This window comes from Clinocottus analis, unplaced genomic scaffold, assembly GCF_023055335.1.
Source record: "Clinocottus analis isolate CAN_PGR_092001 unplaced genomic scaffold, fCliAna1.0.p SCAF_8, whole genome shotgun sequence".
NCBI lineage: Eukaryota > Metazoa > Chordata > Actinopteri > Perciformes > Cottidae > Clinocottus > Clinocottus analis.
This window is the reverse complement of record NW_027176240.1, coordinates 13,707,589-13,727,960: the sequence shown is the minus strand read 5'-3', so window position 1 is coordinate 13,727,960 and position 20,372 is coordinate 13,707,589. Positions and strand designations below refer to the sequence as shown.

At 42.6% G+C, this 20,372-nt stretch overlaps 1 protein-coding gene across 1 annotated transcript; it reads right to left on the bottom strand.

Moving 5' to 3' along the window:
* Nucleotides 1-3,804: 3,804 nt before the first annotated feature.
* Nucleotides 3,805-19,705, bottom strand: LOC137779710 (integrin alpha-9-like). The gene is made up of 13 exons (XM_068567862.1): nucleotides 19,614-19,705; nucleotides 18,617-18,693; nucleotides 18,015-18,162; nucleotides 14,292-14,378; nucleotides 14,124-14,203; nucleotides 13,844-13,927; nucleotides 13,358-13,466; nucleotides 13,135-13,242; nucleotides 11,433-11,558; nucleotides 11,134-11,253; nucleotides 10,949-11,044; nucleotides 7,878-7,997; nucleotides 3,805-6,121 (listed from the first exon to the last, which is right to left on the bottom strand). The coding sequence occupies exons 1-13, from the start codon at nucleotides 19,644-19,646 to the stop codon at nucleotides 6,023-6,025; spliced, it is 1,287 nt and encodes a 428-aa protein (XP_068423963.1). The 5' UTR covers nucleotides 19,647-19,705; the 3' UTR covers nucleotides 3,805-6,022.
* Between the last annotated feature and the right edge of the window lie 667 nt (nucleotides 19,706-20,372).

The following is a 20,372-nucleotide window of genomic DNA, read 5'->3' as shown; positions in this document are numbered from 1 at the left end:
CCTTCCAACGTCTGACAATCAACCGCATCCACAATGGCCAAGGCTTCCTTTGCAGCTTGAGCATAACAGTTTGACAGCTCAAAAACACTAGTGCAGGCCCGGTTGAGAGCTGTCACATCTTTCCCTTTAGTCACGGTCACAACTTCGTACAAGAGGGGTAAAAGGTCGAATTCAAGAGGTTTGTGGATCAGTCTGGGCTCAACGGAGACAGCTGCGATCTGTAAATCATCAAAGTCAAATTTACGAGCCAGTTCTGCTTCTATGCTTTCCTCGTGTGAGTGTTCCTCCTCATGTTCGCTTTGGTAATCCCTCTCCATAACCTCTAAAACAGGGCAGCCTCTTATCATATCATCCAGGTTCAGGTCACCGTTGTCTTTCACTGGCACACATGGCTGTGAGATTTCCGGCTGACGTGCCTCTTCTCGCAGCGGGCTCAGGAGATGTGGATGTTGTTGGCCGTCCAGTCCACTTCTTAACACCTTAAAATGCTGAATGGCCATGGAGACATGATCTGAAAAAGTAGAATATACCTCCACATTTAGACTGGAACCTAAAAGCATGTCTCTTACTGACTCACTCACTTTGGTCCGAGATGACTGGACCTGTTTCAGCAGCACCAGCAGACCATTCCTGTGGATAGGGTCATCACTTTGGTCCAAGTGCCTCCTCACTGAGTGAACCACGAGCTTCATGTGACAAAGAAGGTTTGCAGCATGTTCATTGAACAGTTTATAGCTTTGCTCTCTGTACGCTAAGTCACATCCATGCCGATCATTGACCAACTCATCAATAGCAATACTAGTGAACTCCCTCACATCCATTACATCACTGAGAGCATCCTGAAGCTGGCTCGTCTCCTCCTCCCATTTTTCACACGCCTCATGAATCTTTTGAACAGTTTGCATTGAATTATCTGCCAGCTCCAGGGACAAGGGTGCAAGCCAAGCTCTGAATCTTGAGAGGCACACTCGTGAGTTCTCCATGCTCTCCAAATTCTTTGCATCAACAGCAACAGCTGAGAGGAAGTGTGCCACGTTGATTATTCTATCAGTGGAAGATATGAAATCCTCAACTTGTGGCTGAATAAAGGACAGCTCCATCTCTGGAGGACAACGCGCGACCAGGATCTGTCTCGTCACACTTAAAAGTGCCTCAACTGTTGACGATGCTGTAAGAAATGTGTCCAAGACTTGATAAAGAATCGTAGTCGTCAAATCTTTGTCAAGCATTTGTATTTGCTGCACCAACACAGTGCAGATACTCTCTAGGCTCCGCTCCGAATCATCCTCTGATGACTTTAAAATCCTCTTTATGTCCGACCAGAGCTGCAGGATGTGACGACAATGACCCACAACTCTTCGTTGAAACTCTCTACGAGAAGAGTTTGTCACAACCATACAGTGAAACACGAGATCTCTCACCACACTGTCAAAGCCACTGCCTCGGATTGAGGAGGTGGGCGAACTAGTGAGCAGCTGCAACAGACTGTTCCTCCTCCCCGTGTAATACCCACAAGGACCCAGTGATCCACTGTGGCATTCACTTTTCAGAGTTATGATAATGTCCCTGACTGTGCTGTGCACCTTGTCCAGAATGTACCGCTTGGCCTGCTGAGCCTGCTCGCTAGTCGGGTGTTTGATGGTCGTGCACATGGCCGTGTGCAGCATGGAGATGCACCTGCTCAGGGTGTCCAAGGAAGCAAGAAGCTGTTTCGTTTGTCTGGGGTCCTTTAAGGCGTTTGCTCTCTCAACGGTCAGATTGTTGAGGAAAAGCAAAGCCTCAGAAAACACCTGGAAAGATCGGAGGAGAGACTTGATGTCTGAGGCGGAGCCGAGGTCAGAGAGCGACTCCAAAACCCGATCAGCAGCAGCTACCACTCTCCTGACGATCGCATCATCGTCCAATAACAGAACCTAAGAGGAAAGACAAGGACTTGTTACTGCTTTGCCTTTTAGCATGTCCACAAATATCATTGTGAACATGTAAGCAGGCCTCATCTGTTCATAGTTCACACATATGGACTGTATTCCAGTGAGCATAATATTATTACTCAGTCAGGCAATAATGTCACTGATCAAATATAATGACGGAGGTAAAACCTAGAAATGAAATAAACACTGAACTACTGTTCTACATAGTTGTGCAAAGGTACTGAAGAGACTTGCATCGCACTATGGGTGCATGATATCAGGAAAAATAATAATTTTGGGGTAAGACAGAAATTGCAGCTCATTTTGCAATCTTCCTAAACCTTGAACATTGATGGGGAACAAAGATTGCCTGTAACAGTTACAGCTATTGTTTGCAGAAAACATAAAAATGTAAGGCCCAGGATCCTAAATGAAAAGCCGGGATATTTCATTGTTTGAAATGTAAAAGAGTCAGTGGTTTGGGCTCTTGTTGCGTTTAGTAGTGATCCTATTTAAGCTGCAGATGCAGCTTTGGAAGATCAATTTATTGGAACCTTGCTTTGTATTCAATCAGCCAGTCTGCAGCTATTCCTTCCTCCTGATGTCTCTTTATTGTGTAGGTACTTACATAATGGCCTATTTAGTAACATACCTGCAGACAGATTTTGAACCAGAAGCAGAAAAGTCATACTTTACTTTGGCTACTCCCAGGAAGACGTTTTGTGTGGCAGTGATGAGTTCCTCTCTGTGCTCAGTCAAACCCGGCTGGATGCTGAGCTTCTGCGCCGCCAGCAGCACATGCTGTCCAGACACTGTGACTGACTCCAACAGGGACGACATCTCCACGTGCAAAACTTCATCCTCTGTGTCACGTATTTGCCTGGAAGCAAAGAGCCTGGCGTTAATCTGATACCACATAACACCCATCAGTCTCTTCTTCACCTCAGGAAACCCCACGGCGTACGCACCTGGAGGCCACTGCTGCCATGTTCCCAGTAGCTTTGGCCACAGCCTGAGCTGCACCCTCCAGCTGACTGAACTGCTCTGGTTCCTCTGCACTGTCACATAGCAGCACCAAGTAGCATACATGGCTTGCGATTGGGGCGACCACCTGTTCCACCACCGTGGTCCTGATCAACCCGTGATCAAAAAGAGACGACATGGTTCTCCAGTCGGAAGAATGTGTTCACTGTGGTTGCTGAATTAATAATTCATGTGCTCCACAGAGGCTTGTGTGCTTTGTATCAGTGTTTCATAGCAACTTGGGTCATCTGACCAAACACACACATACTGCAACCGCTTCTTTGCTGTCACCTGAGCAGCTTGAGTGTGTAACTGCCTTTCTCTCTTAACACATTGTTGTGAGTGCAAATGTACTGTGGCACTGCTCCCACACACATAATGTAATATGCTGCAACTGAATATTATTTTCACTATCAATTATCTATTACAATGTGTTAGTTTTTTATTTATTGATTATTCATTTAGTCAAGTGGGTATAGCAAAAGTGGGACAAGCTGTGAATTATTATTATCATCAACAACACTGGACACTGAAGAGCTCCGTCTACAAACGTTCGTCCGTCAAAAGTGAAATGAAGTTATTTGTTCTGTCATATTTTATACTATTTACACAAAAAAAGGATTTGAGCCCTAGAATATATTGTACATGAGGACTGAAATTTGACCCATATAATTATAATAATCTTTTTGCACGGAAAAACTTGTTGCTTAACCAAATATAAAAACTGTTGTTCATATAGCATGTAGTTTTTGTGTGTACAAAGCCGCCAGCAGAGAGCACTACAAACCTTCAAGAAAGAAGTGAACTAACCAACAACCAAACTGAACAAAAACATGATACTGAGCCATGAAATTTCACTCAAAATGATTTTTCCACAGATAAATATACAGCTCCAACATGACTTTAAACATCAAACATCCACACTACATCACACTATAATGAAAATGATATTCAGTGACAGTAGTATATAACCCAAATAACGGTGTGACTGACGTGTGTCAACAAACATCACAGTTCAAATTTATAAAAAAAAAGGTCAAGTGTCAGTTTCTCTGCATACAGGTATAGCATCGGTTTAACAAAATTAGAGGGAGGACGTGAATGTGTACAGTATATGCTGTCATGCCAGTGGAATTAAATGTCAAGAAACACCCTATCGGATCAATAAAAGGTTCATACAGCACAAATCAGAAAGCCAAGCAATCATAGTGAGCCACAAAGTGTGTTAGCACGGAAGTGTGAAACATATCAAAACATAGTTTTTGTTCTTTGGCTTTGCATGTTTGAATCAGAATCGGGACTCTTGGAAAATGTCTGTTTTGATATGATGAATAATAATCCTGTTCCTAATTCTGAAAAACTGACATCCAAACAAACATATTTTTTGTTTTGTTACTTCTTTTTCCTTCATCTTAATTTGCGATAAGTCTGTACAAATGTATAAAATAGTTGATATTCGTATTTCTTTTTCGGGAACTTAAAATGATAAAATGTTATTCACGGTGTCCTGTAAACTTTCATTCAAAATCAAACCCAGCGTTTAAAAGACTCTCGGGGAACAAGTGGGGTAAAATTCGAGGAACTGAGAAGCTGTGAACTTTAATAGTGGCAGATTTTTGGGGAGCTGACATTCCTTCATGTTGTCTTAAAATAAGCTTTTCCCTTGAGCCCTAAAGAACTCGTTTATGTGTAGTGATTGAGTGCAGCACATTCCCACCTATTTTTAGGGCATTACTCATGCCATGGGCCCCTGTAAATGACTGAAGGTGGACTATCATCGCAGACTTTTATCTGGCCATGGAAAGTAATGTATCTTCTATTTCACACTAAAACCCAATGCCTAATACCATAACAGGACAATTAAATATGGTCTGCTTAGGAGAAGTCTGGAAAGGTTATGGAAATATATGAATCATATCTTCACTTGAACCTGGAAACCTTTGGGGGGGTCTATCTAAAAAGTCAGCTGCATACCTGAGCGACAGATTCTTCAGATAATTCCCTCTACTCCCACACATTGCACTTGCGAAGCATTTGTTCCTTTAAATTCAAAACAGACAAAATCACTTTGTCACATCCACCTTTATCACCTACAAAACAACTTGTTTAAAAGCCAAACCATAACAAATGGAATGCTTATGAAAAGTCCCAACACTTGAAATGTGAATGTATAATTCAACAGCTTCAGACAATGAAGGAGACCCGGTAAATAAAGTGTGAATAGAGACCTCTACTGTGCGGTTGATCACCACATCCTGAGCTTGATCGTAATGACCCCACAGTGGGCTTTGACTGGGCCCTCAGCGCCTCTGCGACAAACCCGGACAACACTATGGATGACATGAGGAGACAGAATTTGTGTGTGGGTCTGAAACATTGAATTAGCTGCGGCTTATTATCTGTGGGAGGCAGCGGGAGTCGGATGTGTAACACAGATGTTCACAAGGCGGAAATAGAACGGAAAAGATACAATCTTTCACTCCCAGGAAGAACTGAATATACAAATGACTCCAATCATATTCTATACATGACATATCTTTGGCATAAAAAGTAAAGCTATGGAGCCAAGGCATTCGTTCTTATCGAACATCAGTGCTTTTAGAAAAACATACTGGAGATACAGTATGTTTATAATGGCCGTCAAAACCTCATCTCTTCTTGAAGCCCAGTTTTATACAATATGGCTTAACGTGTATGTATAAAAATAAATGTGCTATGTAACACAGCCCTGAGGGTTTTATTGTCCACCAGTATTCATGCTGACGCTACATCCCCGTAAGGATGTAGGTCTCCATCAACAGCTCCGCTCTCGCTGGCTGGGAGTTACCTCCTCTGAGATTGGCTGAATTCCACAGCAAGTGTCCTCTGGCAAGCCACACTGTCACTTCAGAAGCCTGTTTCCTGGACCACCACCCACAAAAAAATATCAAGGCTCCAAAAAATATGGAGAATATTCTTCTCTTCCACATATGGAAGACTGAAGGGCCTGGTGCCACTGGGGCGGCTGGGCTGCGAGACCACGTGCTATTGGATCTTTCTCGACCCAATCCCTAATCTCGTTGGCTCCTGTGGGACCTCCACTACAAGTCTCAGTGGTTCTTTTCCATCCAGTCCCAGCTTTCATCACTGTCTTTCCTGTTCTTTTCAGCCTCAATGATCTCTCTGTAGCGCCGACGGAAGAATCCCATCTGTCAAAGAATGAGAGGAACAAAAATGGTGTTTAGTAAGGTGCTCATGTTGTCAGATCCTTCTGTAGAACTAAAACACCTGTGAGTTCAGCACAAATCACAAATACTTGTATCGCTGCTGACCATTTTCAATCCTACATTTTATAGGTTGATTTTCCCCTCTTGAGCCAGTTATTTAAAAAAGAAAAGAACATACATCCTGTATCGATTGAACTGTCCTCTGACCTTAGGGTTCTATTCTCTGACCTCAAGGTTCTCTAATCTCTGAGTTCTGACCTCAGGGTTCTATGCTCTGACCTCAAGGTTCTCTAATCTCTGAGTTCTGACCTCAGGGTTCTCTGATCTCAAGATTCTACGCTTTGACCTCAGGGTTCTATGATCTGACCTTAAGATTCTATGTTCTGATCTCAGGGTTCTATGTTTGGACCTGAGGGTTCTATCATTTTGTTTTTGTCAAATAAATATTGACATGTCTCCCAATGAGGTTGAATAAGTCATTGATCCTTTTTCCATGTTTCATGCATTTTAAAAATAAAGAATTATATTGTGTTGTAATTCTCTGGGAAGTAGTTATATTTTGGACACATTAGTTGAACAAGAAAGATGAGTATGTGTAACGCACACTGATCTTTGTATGCGAGTGCAGTCGATAAAACTAGAACAACTAGTTGGTGCATTCAGGGCTCTACCAGACACTTATGAGACTCAGCTGCAGAACAGCAACATCTTTGATGCAAAAAAATAAATATATATTATTGTTATTCAGCAGCTGACTCTCGGGAGTTTCACTGAACTCATCCCTAATGAGAGAGTTTCTTTTAAAGAGTATCTTCTTTCAGCTGCATTATTACGTACAAAACATAAGGTTTTAGCTGTTATCATTATTATTTAATTCAAATTGAGTTTATCATGAGGGATTAAAATGTGTTTTAGAGTTAGTTGGGAAGTTTAGATTCATCCTGCAGTAAAACAAATGGAAAACAATAGATATTTGGGGGATAAGAAATCAATTTCACATTTTGACGTTAATAGGCTAAACCACACAAAACCACAGGCATGTCTAGAAGCAAGTCAAACCTTTCCGCTGTCGAAATATGTTGTTTTTTTTAGAAAAGTAATATTGTATTAACATGTACATTTTACTGGCAAGTATAATGTAAAAGAGATATAAGAGGGAGGAGAGAGCAGTAGATTCTTAGTGTGTATCCAAACACTGGGATGATGCCTCTCTCACGACTCCATTCATTTATCTGTGTTTCACTACTAAAGTTTATTGATACAGACCTGTTTTCTCCTCAGGAATTTCCTGAAAAGAGCAATACAGGACATGTGCTGCTCATGTAAGTGTGGTTTATTTTGGCAAGGTCCGAGGACCTGGGGATCGGAGGGGGGGACCAACATTCCAAACCTTCGTTGTGGTATTCCCGCAGGAAAATGAAGCAGCGAAAAAGAAAAGAAGTTTTGTGCTAACAGGGCCTCTGGACATCAGTGTAATTGCCATTTCCCTTTTAGACTCCTCTTTCATGTGAGTGGTATGGTGTTAATTATTGTCCAGTTGGATTTTCCCTTTACATGGATGTTAAAGGCCCACAGCAAGCTCCACCCCCATCTCCTCCCTCCAGCTGTCTCTGTACAACTGGATACTGTCAGACGCTTACATACAACGCCTCTGGACAACTATCCCTTATTTACTTCAAATATTGCTCGAGGAACAAACAGTTTTGTGAAGAGACCCACTCGGTTTTGATGTGTTTACCTTCCAGAGTAGCACAGCTAACAGCAAAAAGATGAGGATTCCCACCAGCAGACTGATGGCAATGATCCAGCCGACTACGTAACCCTTTGGCTCCTGACTGTGGAGAGCCTCGAACACCAGCTGAAACACAACACAGTCAGCCAGTCAGTGACACACACATACACGGACTCACAAGAGTAATCATTGAGTCATGTGCTACCAATGATGCAATGCAGTGCAACAATAACAACCAAGACACATCTTATTTCAGTTGCTTTGGATGTGAAGCTCTTGAGTTGAAGAGGCGCCGCATGTAATGAGTCTAATTTACATAGTGCACATTAAATCAGTTAAAACAGTTCAGCAGGAAGTAAACACAAAAACAGTCAAAGTGCATGTAGATTCACGCAGGCGGGTCGATCCACCACTTTGGTCCAGACTAAAATATCTAAACAACAATAGAACGTATTGTCATGACTTTTATTTACAGGCATTCATGGTCTCCAGATGATGAGTCCTACCTACTCTGATGATCCCCTGACTTTTCCTCTAGGTCTAAATAAATGACTTTGTTCAGTACTTTGATGACAAAAACCTGTAACACTTACACTACCATTCGTTAAAGTCTCAGCTGTGCTGTGTGTTTAGTGCTACTGAGCTAATGTTAGCATGCTTCCTTACAGATGATAAAGTATGATCGCTAAACATAAGCATGCTATCATTATTCCATCACTGTTTTCTAACACACTGATATGTGTGTGCAATCCCAACACATATTCATCATATTAGGTCATTGCTATTAAAAATAATATTTCATCCACCCCATTTTTTCAATTCAGAGCGTCATGCCTTTAAACGGTTCTGAGAGAAAGCTTTGGAGGCTTGGCAACTCTGGAAAAAAATATCCTGGTTCCACAATAAATAAGAGTTATTTAGGCTGTTTCCCATGACACGAATGAACACTGACCTGCTGTATAATCGGTCACTGACAGTTCACTTCTTAACCCTGTAGCGCTTAACTCAAAGTTGCCAGCGGACACTAAAAAGTCTCTGCTGACAAAAACATAGTAATTTTAAATAATTTTCTAGCTCCAGTATTTTTATTTTTGGGGATTTTCTACTTATTATCCTTTACGTGACACAAAAATAACCATTTTTTTACTTTGTACTTTGAAAAGTTAATTGGAATTTATTCAATACTTCTGGTCATTTCCAACACAATTACATAGATCGCTTGAACTCATTTGCACTGAACTAACAGTGGTTTGACTTATTCAATTACTCTGCATTGCATTACTCTGCACCACAGCTCAGCCTGCTTTAATGTCAGCATTCAGGACTTCAATACAAAATTTCACATTCTTTGAGATCATAAAATAGATGGTTAATTGACTAATAGTCTCAAACAAAAGCAGACAATGTGTAATCTCCTAAAATAATCTTGCCTAATTTGTGACTCTAAACAATGCTGGGGCAATTTCAAAAAAACGGCTGAGGAATTCAGTGCTATATAATGCTTTGAACCTAAATGTGGCATGAGACGCCAACTGTGAGCCAAGACAAAACCAAGCGGACAAGTGGAGATGAATCTCTGTTGAATAGTTTCTCACATTAACACCTCCGCCTGACTCCGAGCTCTGGAATCTAACCGTCGCAATGCATGCCGAGGCGCTTGTGCGTACAGAACAGATGAAAGCTCTGCTGGTCGTTGCCCTCTGACTTCCCCAGTTTAACTATTGCAATTGGATAATTCTAGGAATGTCTCATTGAATGTGAAGTTTATTTAACTGCGACGCTAAATCTGTAATTTGCCTACTCTCAAAAGAATCCTATAGATTCATGTCAGTTTGTTTACATGTCAAAGGAGATTAAAACAGCTGGCTTGCTGTGAACGATACAACCAGTGACCACAAATCATACTTTACTGTGTGTGCTCTAGCCAGCAGGGGAAAAAGTAACTGTGTTTACTAAAACCGAAGGAGGGGATGGGGGGGGGGGGTAACAGTCGTTGGAATGAGCTCACTCAATAAGTGCTGAAAGAGCAGCATGGCATGGACATATTCATAGCCGGTCTCGATTTCTCAAGCACGTCTGAAGTTCAGGGTCAGCGGGCTGCAGCTCCGGTCAGCCGCCTAATCACTTGATAGATCCCACTGCGAGTCCGCTGGGTGCTCAATATAATCATCACTTGGGATCTGGTCGGCCATTCAATCACTCAGCAAACTACCGTGGGGGGAGGGTCTCTGTCCTTGAGCACAGCTGAGGACCCCAAAAAAAAGCCATAGAAGTGCCACCATAGAGTTTACCCACAGTCCCCAGCTGTTCTCTGGGCTCACATCAACGGCTAAAGGATTGTCGCAGCACAATGGACTGTGTGCCCCTAAAGATACAAATATATACATGCTTTTATTGATATCTTTCTTCTAGCACAGCCATGTTGTGAGTACCTCGTCCTTCAACCAGAATGCCAGGATCAGTGCGTAAAATCCGCCCTGCCACAGTCCCTTTGAGCAAAACACAGCAGCATCACCCGCTGCAAATGCTCTGTTCTGAATTTCAGTGTGTGATTTGTGGCAGGAGAACCTATAGATCATATTTCCTCACCACAAGCTTTTAAGCTTTTACTGTCACCGGGTTGTGTCCCACATCCCTTTTTTGTTTCAAAGTACAATACATGTTGTGTTACTGCATCTGTTTGCTAGCTAACAGTAGCAAAGCACACTTTTCTACCTGATGATGTTCTGGTGATTGGTGTGGTGATATTTTATATACATTTAAATCTAGTGAAACCATTTGGCAATACGTGCGTGTGCACTAGATGGCACTCTGAGGCTCACCACTGGGCACCGGCTGGGAAATAGCTGCTGCAGGGCGTGGTGATAATTCTATGGGTTTGTCATTGTAAGCAACTCATTTCACATAGTCATCTGACCAATTGTTACTATAAAAATATTGACAAAGCCTGCTTTAAGTAGTTTTTAAACACACAAATAATTGTTATTTTATGTGCCATGATTTACCTTTTACGCATTCTGTCAAATATTACAATAAATGTAGGAAGAAGTTAAATTCACTGTCAGTATGGTACTCACAGAAATGTCCTCTGGCAGTCCATTTGGCACCTCCACTGCCCTGTCATTTACTTGTACGCTGCCTCTGGTCACGAACTGGATCATAGAGGAACTATCCTGTTGGTTGAGAGAGGAAGGATTACTGCTCCTATTGGAATCACAACAACCTGCAACTACATTGAACAAGCTCCTGACACGTTTCTTACCCTCTTGAGGATTTCAGTGTTGACTAGAAGCTTGATATCTACGCTCAGAGCTTCTTCTTTTAATTGTGGGCCCAAACTGCAGGAGATGGTCATACAAGCTCTTCCAGGCCGGTCACAGTCCTTTTTCAAAAAAGACAGAGAGGAAGAAACAGGAGAAAGTGTGTGGGAGAGAGACACATGTGTGATGAACAGATGTTGCACTGACTAAAAACAAAACAAAAACAGGAACCCTCACAGAGGGCGACTCTCAAGCAAGCCTCTTGCGATGTCAAAGTGCAATGTGGGGGCTGCAGACTTACGAGGACTTTGCGTCCTGATTTGGTGAAGAAGGCAAAGATGGAGTGAAAGATGCTCTCTCGGTCATGGGGGACGCTGCACGGCGTTGGGTTCCTGTGAGGGGTGCAGTTTCCTCGGCCATCAGCGACCTGAAAGAGGACAGTGGGAGATTTGTGATGAATAGATATTGAATCAAATCTGATGAACACTAACTAAATTTAACAAGCTTCCCCATGGGGTGGCTGTAGCTCTTAGGGATGAGTATTTGTTCTGTAACCCCAAGGTAGCCGGTTCGATCCATAGCTTGCATGTCGCACGTGGAAGTGTCCTTGAGCAAGACACTGAACCCCTGGTTGCTCCCTGGGCGCCTCACAGGGCAGCCCACTGCTCCTCAATAATTAAGGATAGGTTAAATGCAGAGAAGAATTTCCCCAAAGGGATTGTAAAAGGATGATTTCTTCTAAAGGAAGTCTGAGGTACAACAGGAGTTGCGTTAAGGTGGGACATTGTTGGTTGTGGTCATTGTTATGAGGAGAGCAGAAGTGTTTTATGTTAATGTTGCAATGATTTATGGTTTGAAAGCAAAAATGTACACATAAGCACTTCAGTCACCTAAACTGGCCCAATCCCACTATTGTTATGACTCTCCAGGGCGAACAGGAAGTTCTCCCCAAAAAGAAGCTGTAACCCTTCCCAGCCAGATTTCCCATATGGAGTGATTTAGAGGTGTCTGGTTCACTGCCCAGCCCCCGGGGAACAATTCCCCTTTCCTCTCTCCTCGGGCCGACCTGAAGCTCTGGAGGTGAAAATCTCCTCTGGCCTTCCTCATTGTCCGCTTTGTTGCCACTCAGCATGTCTGCGCTTTTATTGCGGCGCTTTCTCATGTCCTGTCTTCCTGCTGCCACTGCTGGCATGAAGATTCATAGGCTAATTTTAACACTCAAGAGAACCGAAAATTCCCATTGAATGATGACGGTTGAGGGATTTTGGACAGAAAAACTAGCACACACGGAGCAACAGTCAGAGACTTATATATCATGCTTGAATAAATGGAGGTCTGTATAAAATGTAAGAATATCTGGCGATAAAACATAAGTGTGCAACTGTCCGGTGTGCCACAGGCTCGACTCAGTGTTAACGGTGTTAATTATGTGTATTTCCAGGCTGGGGATGGTACTGGGCAGGAGCCAGCTACGCAGGTGTCTCATTCCCATTTCGTGCAAGCTGTCTGATCCCCTGAAAGTGATTCCAGATGGGCTCAAGGAGGGTGGGATACAGTGGACCCAGTCTGCCCATTCACAGTATATACAATTATCAGCTTGAGCTCCCCCATGATCTACCTATATGAAAGGAGCAATGTAGGGGTTAAGAAAACACTTTAACCCAGTGGGAGTATTGTGTTTCTTTATCTAAATGCGAAATGTTGTGAAACTAAATGGTTGGCTGGCTTCAGTAGCAACGTCAACATTTTTGCTAAGCTTTTCACTGACCCGGTGGTGCCTCACACTAAGCAAATTGGCCATGCCATGACAAAAAGCTCACTGGTTCAGCAGCTTTATGTCCATAAAAGTGTCCTTTCAGGTGGATGCAGGCAGCTGTGCCGTAAGAAGCTTAGGCGTGTGCAGGATAAATGAGCTAAAGATATGTCTGCCTGGAGGTCAATAAACTAATAAATAATGATTTAGTCGAGATAAATAACGGAGATAGACTGCTGTTGGCATCCACCTGCGTTTCAATGATGTGGAACATGTCGGCTCCGCTGCCAGCCAGCCGGTTGGGTATCCTGATGTCCACAGTGGAGCCAGGCAACCTGCTGGGCCCCTTGTTTATGGCCTGGAACCACATCACACGGAGACGGGAAGAGATGAAGATGAAGGGAAAGAAAATTTAATATGTAGCAAAGTGTGTACAAATATTGAAAATTCTAAATGGTCTCTGCTAGCAGTACCTGGAAAGTGAGATTAAGAGGCTGAAAGTTACACTCCATGTCTTCCAACTGGATGAAGCGAGAGGCATCGATGTAGTTTCCGTACACAAAGGAGCTCGGTGTCACCACACTGCAGACAAGAGACAGTGTTCAGCAGACAGAGAAATTGTAAGATGACGCATTCACATCCACTATTTATCAAAAAGCTAACAGAAATAACCTTTAAAAAAAGCCTTATTAACATGTTTCAGTCATGCTATTAGCCGGAAAGCAAAGTTCAGCACACACAGCAGCTTTATCAGATGTCAGACTGTTGTCAGACTGTTGTTTTGCATCTCTTTCCCTTGCTACGATAAAGCCTTTAGAGATAAGGCAAGCTTCAAGTTGACATGCTCCATACTGACAAAAACACTCTCCTCCCAACAGCAAACAGAAGGGAAACCAGTTCAAGCTGGTTCCAGCTTTACGTTTGTAGAACTACGCTGTTATGGTTTGTCTTCTTCTCACCCAGTAATAGTTGTGTCGGTCTCATGAACCAGAGGGATGGAGAGATCCAAACTGTTGTCAGAGAGGTTGTGCTCGGGATTGGCGCTGCAACAAACGGAACAATTAAGTTATTCAGTCATTTAGTAAATCAATTAATTTACAGTACGCAAGATGAAACTCCACAAACACCTACAGAAACTGAATTTGCTCTACGGTGCATGAAGTTGTGCACATTTAAGGGGATACATTCGCATGATATAAATTTCATAGACAACAAAAACTTGGAACTCATAAAATGTACCTTTTTGCTTGAACTAAGAACTGCAATGTGTCATTTTCCCCAGAGAGCTGACTTGTGTCAAAAATCACTGCAAAATGATACTGGGGAGAAAAAGAAAGAATAAACGTGGGGTTCTGCAAATAATGCAATTTTGACATGTGCAATTAGCTCTCTCTTGGTTTGAGCTACCTTAGTCTGCGCTCTCATGAAGGGAAATCCCACGCTGCATTTGAGGAGGTCCAAATAAACAAGTCCACAGGAAATACCCTTTTCTTCCTGCAAAAAGAAAGATAGACAGAGAGTGAGAGGAGGCGATAGAGACAGACCGACTGGAGACAAAGTGAGTGACACTCACAGTGATGCAAGACACAAAGAGGAAGACGAAGGAGACAGGACGCAGCCTGTGATAGTAAGACTTCGTTTTGATAACTTACCGAGCAAAAAGCCTCAGCAAAGGCTTTGGGTGGTAAAAGAAACGCAAAAATCAGAGATAACATAATTGACTACATATGCAAAAAGCAACAGTAAAACCTCTATTGCAGCTTAAAACACCAAACACACACACGCACACACACACACACACACACACACACACACACACACACACACACACACACACACACACACACACACACACACACATATACAGTAATATCAAAGCTTATTGTTAGAAACAGACCTCAATATGTGAAATAATAGGTATTCATCTTTATTGAAGTTCTAAATTAGGTTAAATGAAGAATGTACAAAGCAGTGATGGCACACACACATCTGAGCGGGTGGGTAATTGGACAACCTCCAGGCTGCGTGTTTGGAAGCTTGTCTAAACAATATGGAGCTTCACCGGCTGCGCTGTGTAAACACTCGGGCCTTGACCCGACGAGGAGTAAGAATTCTTTTAGCGAGAGTTCACTAAGAGGCTGTCGGCTGAGCTGGAGCGCTGAAAAGAGGGTCGAAATCACTCACGACTAAGTAAAAAAAAAAAAAATGACAAGCGCTCCTGGAACATTGAGCAGGCGGCTTAAGGTAAGTCATACCAAATGTACGCAAGCATGGGCTGCTGTCCAGTTTGGGCTTGTGTTTATAACATGTTTCCAAAAGAGATAAAGAAAAGAGGTGGGAAGGTTGTCTCTGCGGACATATTTGAAGGTAGACATCCATCCACATCATCATCCACACTGCCATGCCCCTTATTCAGCAAATTCCCAGTGTAAATCCAGGGTGTGGCTGTTCCCTCCATCTTCATTAAGTCAGCTTAAATAAGCAGCGCTACCCTTTGCATGGAGACCATGGCGAGCCCTGTAGTGGGGGGTGGGGACCCCAGCACAACGGGCAATGATGGAATTTCCTCTATTTCCTGTATTTCTTTATGTTGCTGTGCAAACACTGCCTGTCCCATGGGGCTGGGCAGGATTTGGGAAGTCAGCCTGTTTACCCATCCTCCACCTGGGCCTGGCAGCTCTTGAGAGAGAGCAGAGCACTCAGACTTATGGCCTGTTGTGCCTCCACGGGGAGAAAAGTGACAAAGTCTGTTGGTTCAGCACTTCTTCACTTTCTTGCGCTTGTCTTTCTCTGTCGGGAACAAATACACGCTGGGATTTTCACAAATGGCAGGCCCACTAAATATCACCGGTGTTGTTTACCGTGCTTTAGTGTCGGCTGAAGCCTCTGCTGGAGTACTATATCAGTGTGGATGACAATACACAGAAGGCCCATTTTCTGCATGTCTCTTTATGTTGCAATCTACTTCGATATTTAGACATTTGGCTCTACTTTGGTCTACCTGTTCCAAGTCAGTGTCATTGCCTGCTTCACACTTTACACATAGGTATGAAGATTAAGGTCTGTCTCTGGCTTACACAGCATATGCAAAACTGTGCTTCCCAGACAAGAAATTCAGTGATTCATACATTTGTAGGTTCGAAGGACCACTGACAATTCACAACTGCACACATTTCACAGCTGCATTTCCATTTTCTGGAGTTTTAACCATGTTTATCTGTTCTAACTGTTAAATAAACAGAGATCCGTAATGATAGAAGTATTCTGATGTCCTGCATTAAAAATATCACTCATGAACCACAAGAAGAGTTAACAGCAACATGTACTTAAAATAAAGACGCTCATTCTGCAGAATGGCCCCTTCAGAGTGGTGTGTACATATATTGATTATAAAAATAGGTTATTTTGAATACACAAGTTATATTGGGATACTAAGAATATAATTATTGGACAAACACCCTTAAATATTATGGTGTTGATTTCAAATGTCACCCTGCCTTACGACCTAAAACCTTGTGTGTGAAGTCATCATCTGTAAAGTAACACATAACTAACTATAGCTTCCAGGTTGAAGAAGTGGAGCAAAAGGTCAAACATTGGCCTTTGAAATGGAGTGGAGTAGACGTATAAACCACTGGCACAAAACATCTGCCACAAAAAAAAGCGCGTGAAAAAAAAAAAAAAAAAAAAAAACAGAAGCCAGTGTCGGTCCCACGGGAGTGAAGGCAGTGCTCCTGAAACCAATTCACCTCCACAGCTTTCTGACAGCTTGTGTTCCAAGAACAACAGACAGATAACACAACCCACTCTCAAATATGAGGGGGGAGCACAAGTTCACGCTTTGCTCATTGGAGAAAAAGCCTCAGGAGGAGATTGGAAGCTGACCTTAACTTTGCAAAAAGGGGTCACATCCTCACCACAGACTTCGCCAGCAGTAATTAGAAATGTCTCAAAGAGCATACGACAGTAAATCTGTTCGGTGGCCGTCTTGTCATCTCCGCATACTGTTCACTTCCTGCTCCCTTTGTGCGGTGGGCCACCCTGGCTTATCAGGTTCCTGAGCAAAAGGAGCCTCTGTGGCTGCCGGTAACCTGATACTTAATTAGTTCATTAGATTAGCTATGAAACTCAAACTGTTTTTCTAATATTTGCCTGCGGCCTGTATTCTATTTAAATTAAATTTCAGCTTTGTTGGGTTTTTTTAAAATCATGTCATGGGTAATACGCTTTAAAGAGGTGATCTTATCCATCACAGGGGGGCAAATCCCAGCTGGAGGATAAACACAAGGTCCATTATGAGGGCAAAAGCCTTCATGAAAGGTGTTGTCCCCTCACATCTGCTGAGCCTGTGCAAGCTTGTGTCAGAGCGCTCTGACTGACGTGGCATGAGTGGACCCGCTGGCCTCTTTGTAACAAGTGAGCAAACAGACATGAGCAGAGGTCGAGGTGGCCACTGTGAAACCCATCCACATACAGCTTAGCATGGTCTCCAGGAAAATCTCTCAGGTTTAATGTGGGATGGCAGTGGGAAGATATTTCTTTTCCAGAGACAGAATGCTGAACTGTTTTCTGCTGAAGGTTTGAGGAGCAGACCCGATCAGTGTCCCCATGAAGGTCAGTCACAATCCTCACTTTATAATACCTGCCATATTGCCCCTTTCATTTGTTTTTAACACGAGTAATGCAATTTGAACAGCACATAAGTCAAGTCTGTGGGAATACGAGGCATGTGTGTTCTGGTTTGTTCTCATGCACACAGCTCATATGTTGTTGACATGGTGTGTCCGCCTTGAATGAGTCAGAGAAGCGTGTGACAGGTCGGCCAGAGGAGAGGTGAGACGGGACAGCTGCTGCAGGATCTTCATCCTGTCTTTTTGTAGGCTTCACTGTTTAGACTGCGCTCTTGACATTAAATCAGGAGTCTATTTTTTTTAGACAGTCTATTTAGATCTTTGGGGAAATGTACAGCTCAGTGCAAAGCTGATGATATTCAGCTGATTTGGATGTTAAAAATTGGGGCTCTCGGCCCACTTTATCTTTTCAGCCAAAAACCAAATACATTTCAGAAACAAACATGTGCACTCTAGTAAATAAACAGCCAACACTTCAAGAGCAAAGAGAGTAACAGACCTTCTGCCAGAAGTTGATGTAGAAAACCTCTCTGGAGAAGTTGAAGTAGATGTTGGTGTCGTAGGCGTCGTCCCCGGCGTTGGAGATGGTCAGGTTCATAGAGACGTTCTTCACTCCTCCGAGGGCCAAATGGGGTTTGCTATGCAACCTGATGGGAACATAAAACAAACAATGCATGTCGCAGAATAAACAAGCTTCTTATGACAACTGTGGGATGTCACAGGAGGAGCAGTGAACAAAGATGTATATCAACATCAAATCTACGTTTCTTTTATTTTGAAATCTTTGCTTTAAAAGTTTACAAAGACCTTAAAATTCTTGTTTTTCGGTTTAAAAAAATTCAACATGTAAAAGATGACTACGGCTTAAAATGACACACACACAGACACACATGCTGTCATTAAATGTACAAAGAGAAAAAGATACACAATAAAAAGAAAGGGAACTCCCTAAGTATGGAAAAACATATGGATATCCTCCAAGCATTCGTCATGGTTCCACCACCCACACCCACATGGCCTATGACGTCAGCTGGCTTCCTCAGAACTGGAGAAACAAAGACAGAGTGAATCTAAACTGTAGAGAAAGTCAATGTTTTTTACCCAGAGAGCAACAGTTTCCCGTGAAGCCTCAGGTCTGCAGCACAGTCGTCTGAAAGACAGTTCTTCTCGAACCAAGTCTGAAGAGTAAACAGTAAAGCACAAAGTTGATATGACATCATGCACAAAACTCACCAACTCCACATTCAGACTAGGGGGCAGTATTGTGTTGTTGATGCAGCTTTTCAGTAGATTTCTTTTATCTGGGAAGGCCAACATCTTCAGTCTTTCTAGTCTCTCTTTGAATCAGTCAGAGGTTGGGCTTTGGTTGGGGGCTCAATCATGAAAGGGAACTTAAGTCAAGCGGTAAAGTTCGATGAAACGTTGATGAGCTTCAGATAAATGGGATCTGTAGGTGCTGAAAGACGCAAATCCCTCCGTTTTTCAAGACGTGCAGACAGTTGGGAAACACATGTGGGGCAGGTTAGAGGTGGTTGCAAAGAAAATAAATGGATCCGTCTTTTTGGGTTCCACTCAAGAAAAGCTAACACAGACAATAATGAGCTGGTAACCTAAACCAAATCATTATAACCTCAATTTGAGCTACTTCCTTCATTTCTTCTGCGGTCCATGGGAAGACAAAAATGTATTCTTTACAATCAAATTGAAGAGATGAACTAGAATCTGAATTAGTTGAAAATAACTGCCATGTCAGAGCAATCCACCTTTTGCCTTCCTCTCTTGCAGCACCACTGAGTCAGAGCATTACTATATTAACAAGGAAGCGGTTTCTGAACAATTTATACAAACTGTACTTAAAAGAGGTTTAAGTGAAACAGCCCTATTTCTCAGTGTTTTTATAGTTATTTTCATTGATAACAACTTGAATCATCCATTGTATATCAAAGTACAACCACAGGAAAATAAATGTCCAATGATCAGTGTACACATTGGAGAAGCCATGAAGCCTTTGACACCTTAACATAAGATAATTCCTACCTACACATATTGAAACAATATTGATCACAAACACCACATCGTTTTATCTCGAAAGCTTTACCTCGTTCCTCGCTGCGATCTTGTTTCCTTTCATCCATCGCAGCACGGGAGTGAGCGCGGGCAGGTCTCGCTCCTGGTGTCCCGACAGCACATGCTTCCCGAGGCTGTAACCCACCTCGAACGTGATGGCTGTGAACACGTCCTTCACATCTTTCTGCAGAGAGCACAAACAGCAAGGCTATTGTAAACAACATTAATCTGTACCACTATAGACACAAAACTATTCAAACTAATTTGAAACCTTAAAGAAATGAGTGTCAAGCGACAGCCTGGGTGATTATGGCAATTTAACATCTTTCTCCAATTGACAGTGATTACACTGCAGATTATCAGGAGATCATACAGTCATGATGGGATGTTATCGCTGTAATCACTGTGCAAAAGAGCCACAAGGTCGAGCGCAGATGTAATTATACCGATAACTACAAAATTATCTGAATTGGTTTGAATGGACAAGTGAAACACTCTGATTAATTACTATTTCTTTATTGTCGTTAAGCTAAACCTCATAGACGCAGGACCACCACAAGGTTTTCAGCAAAGGAAACATATGGGTAATTTCTTTTAACCTGCTGGAACTGCCTCTGAGATCTATCTTTACGTTTCTGGTGGCTCCATCTGAGACCACAAATGAAGTGTTTGATTTGGCACCCGGTTTGGAAACAATGCGGACAGAACGAAAACAGAGCTAAATGTGCTCAAATCCCCATATCTTCATTAAATGACAGTGGTGAAAGACACACATGGGAAAAGCAGATAC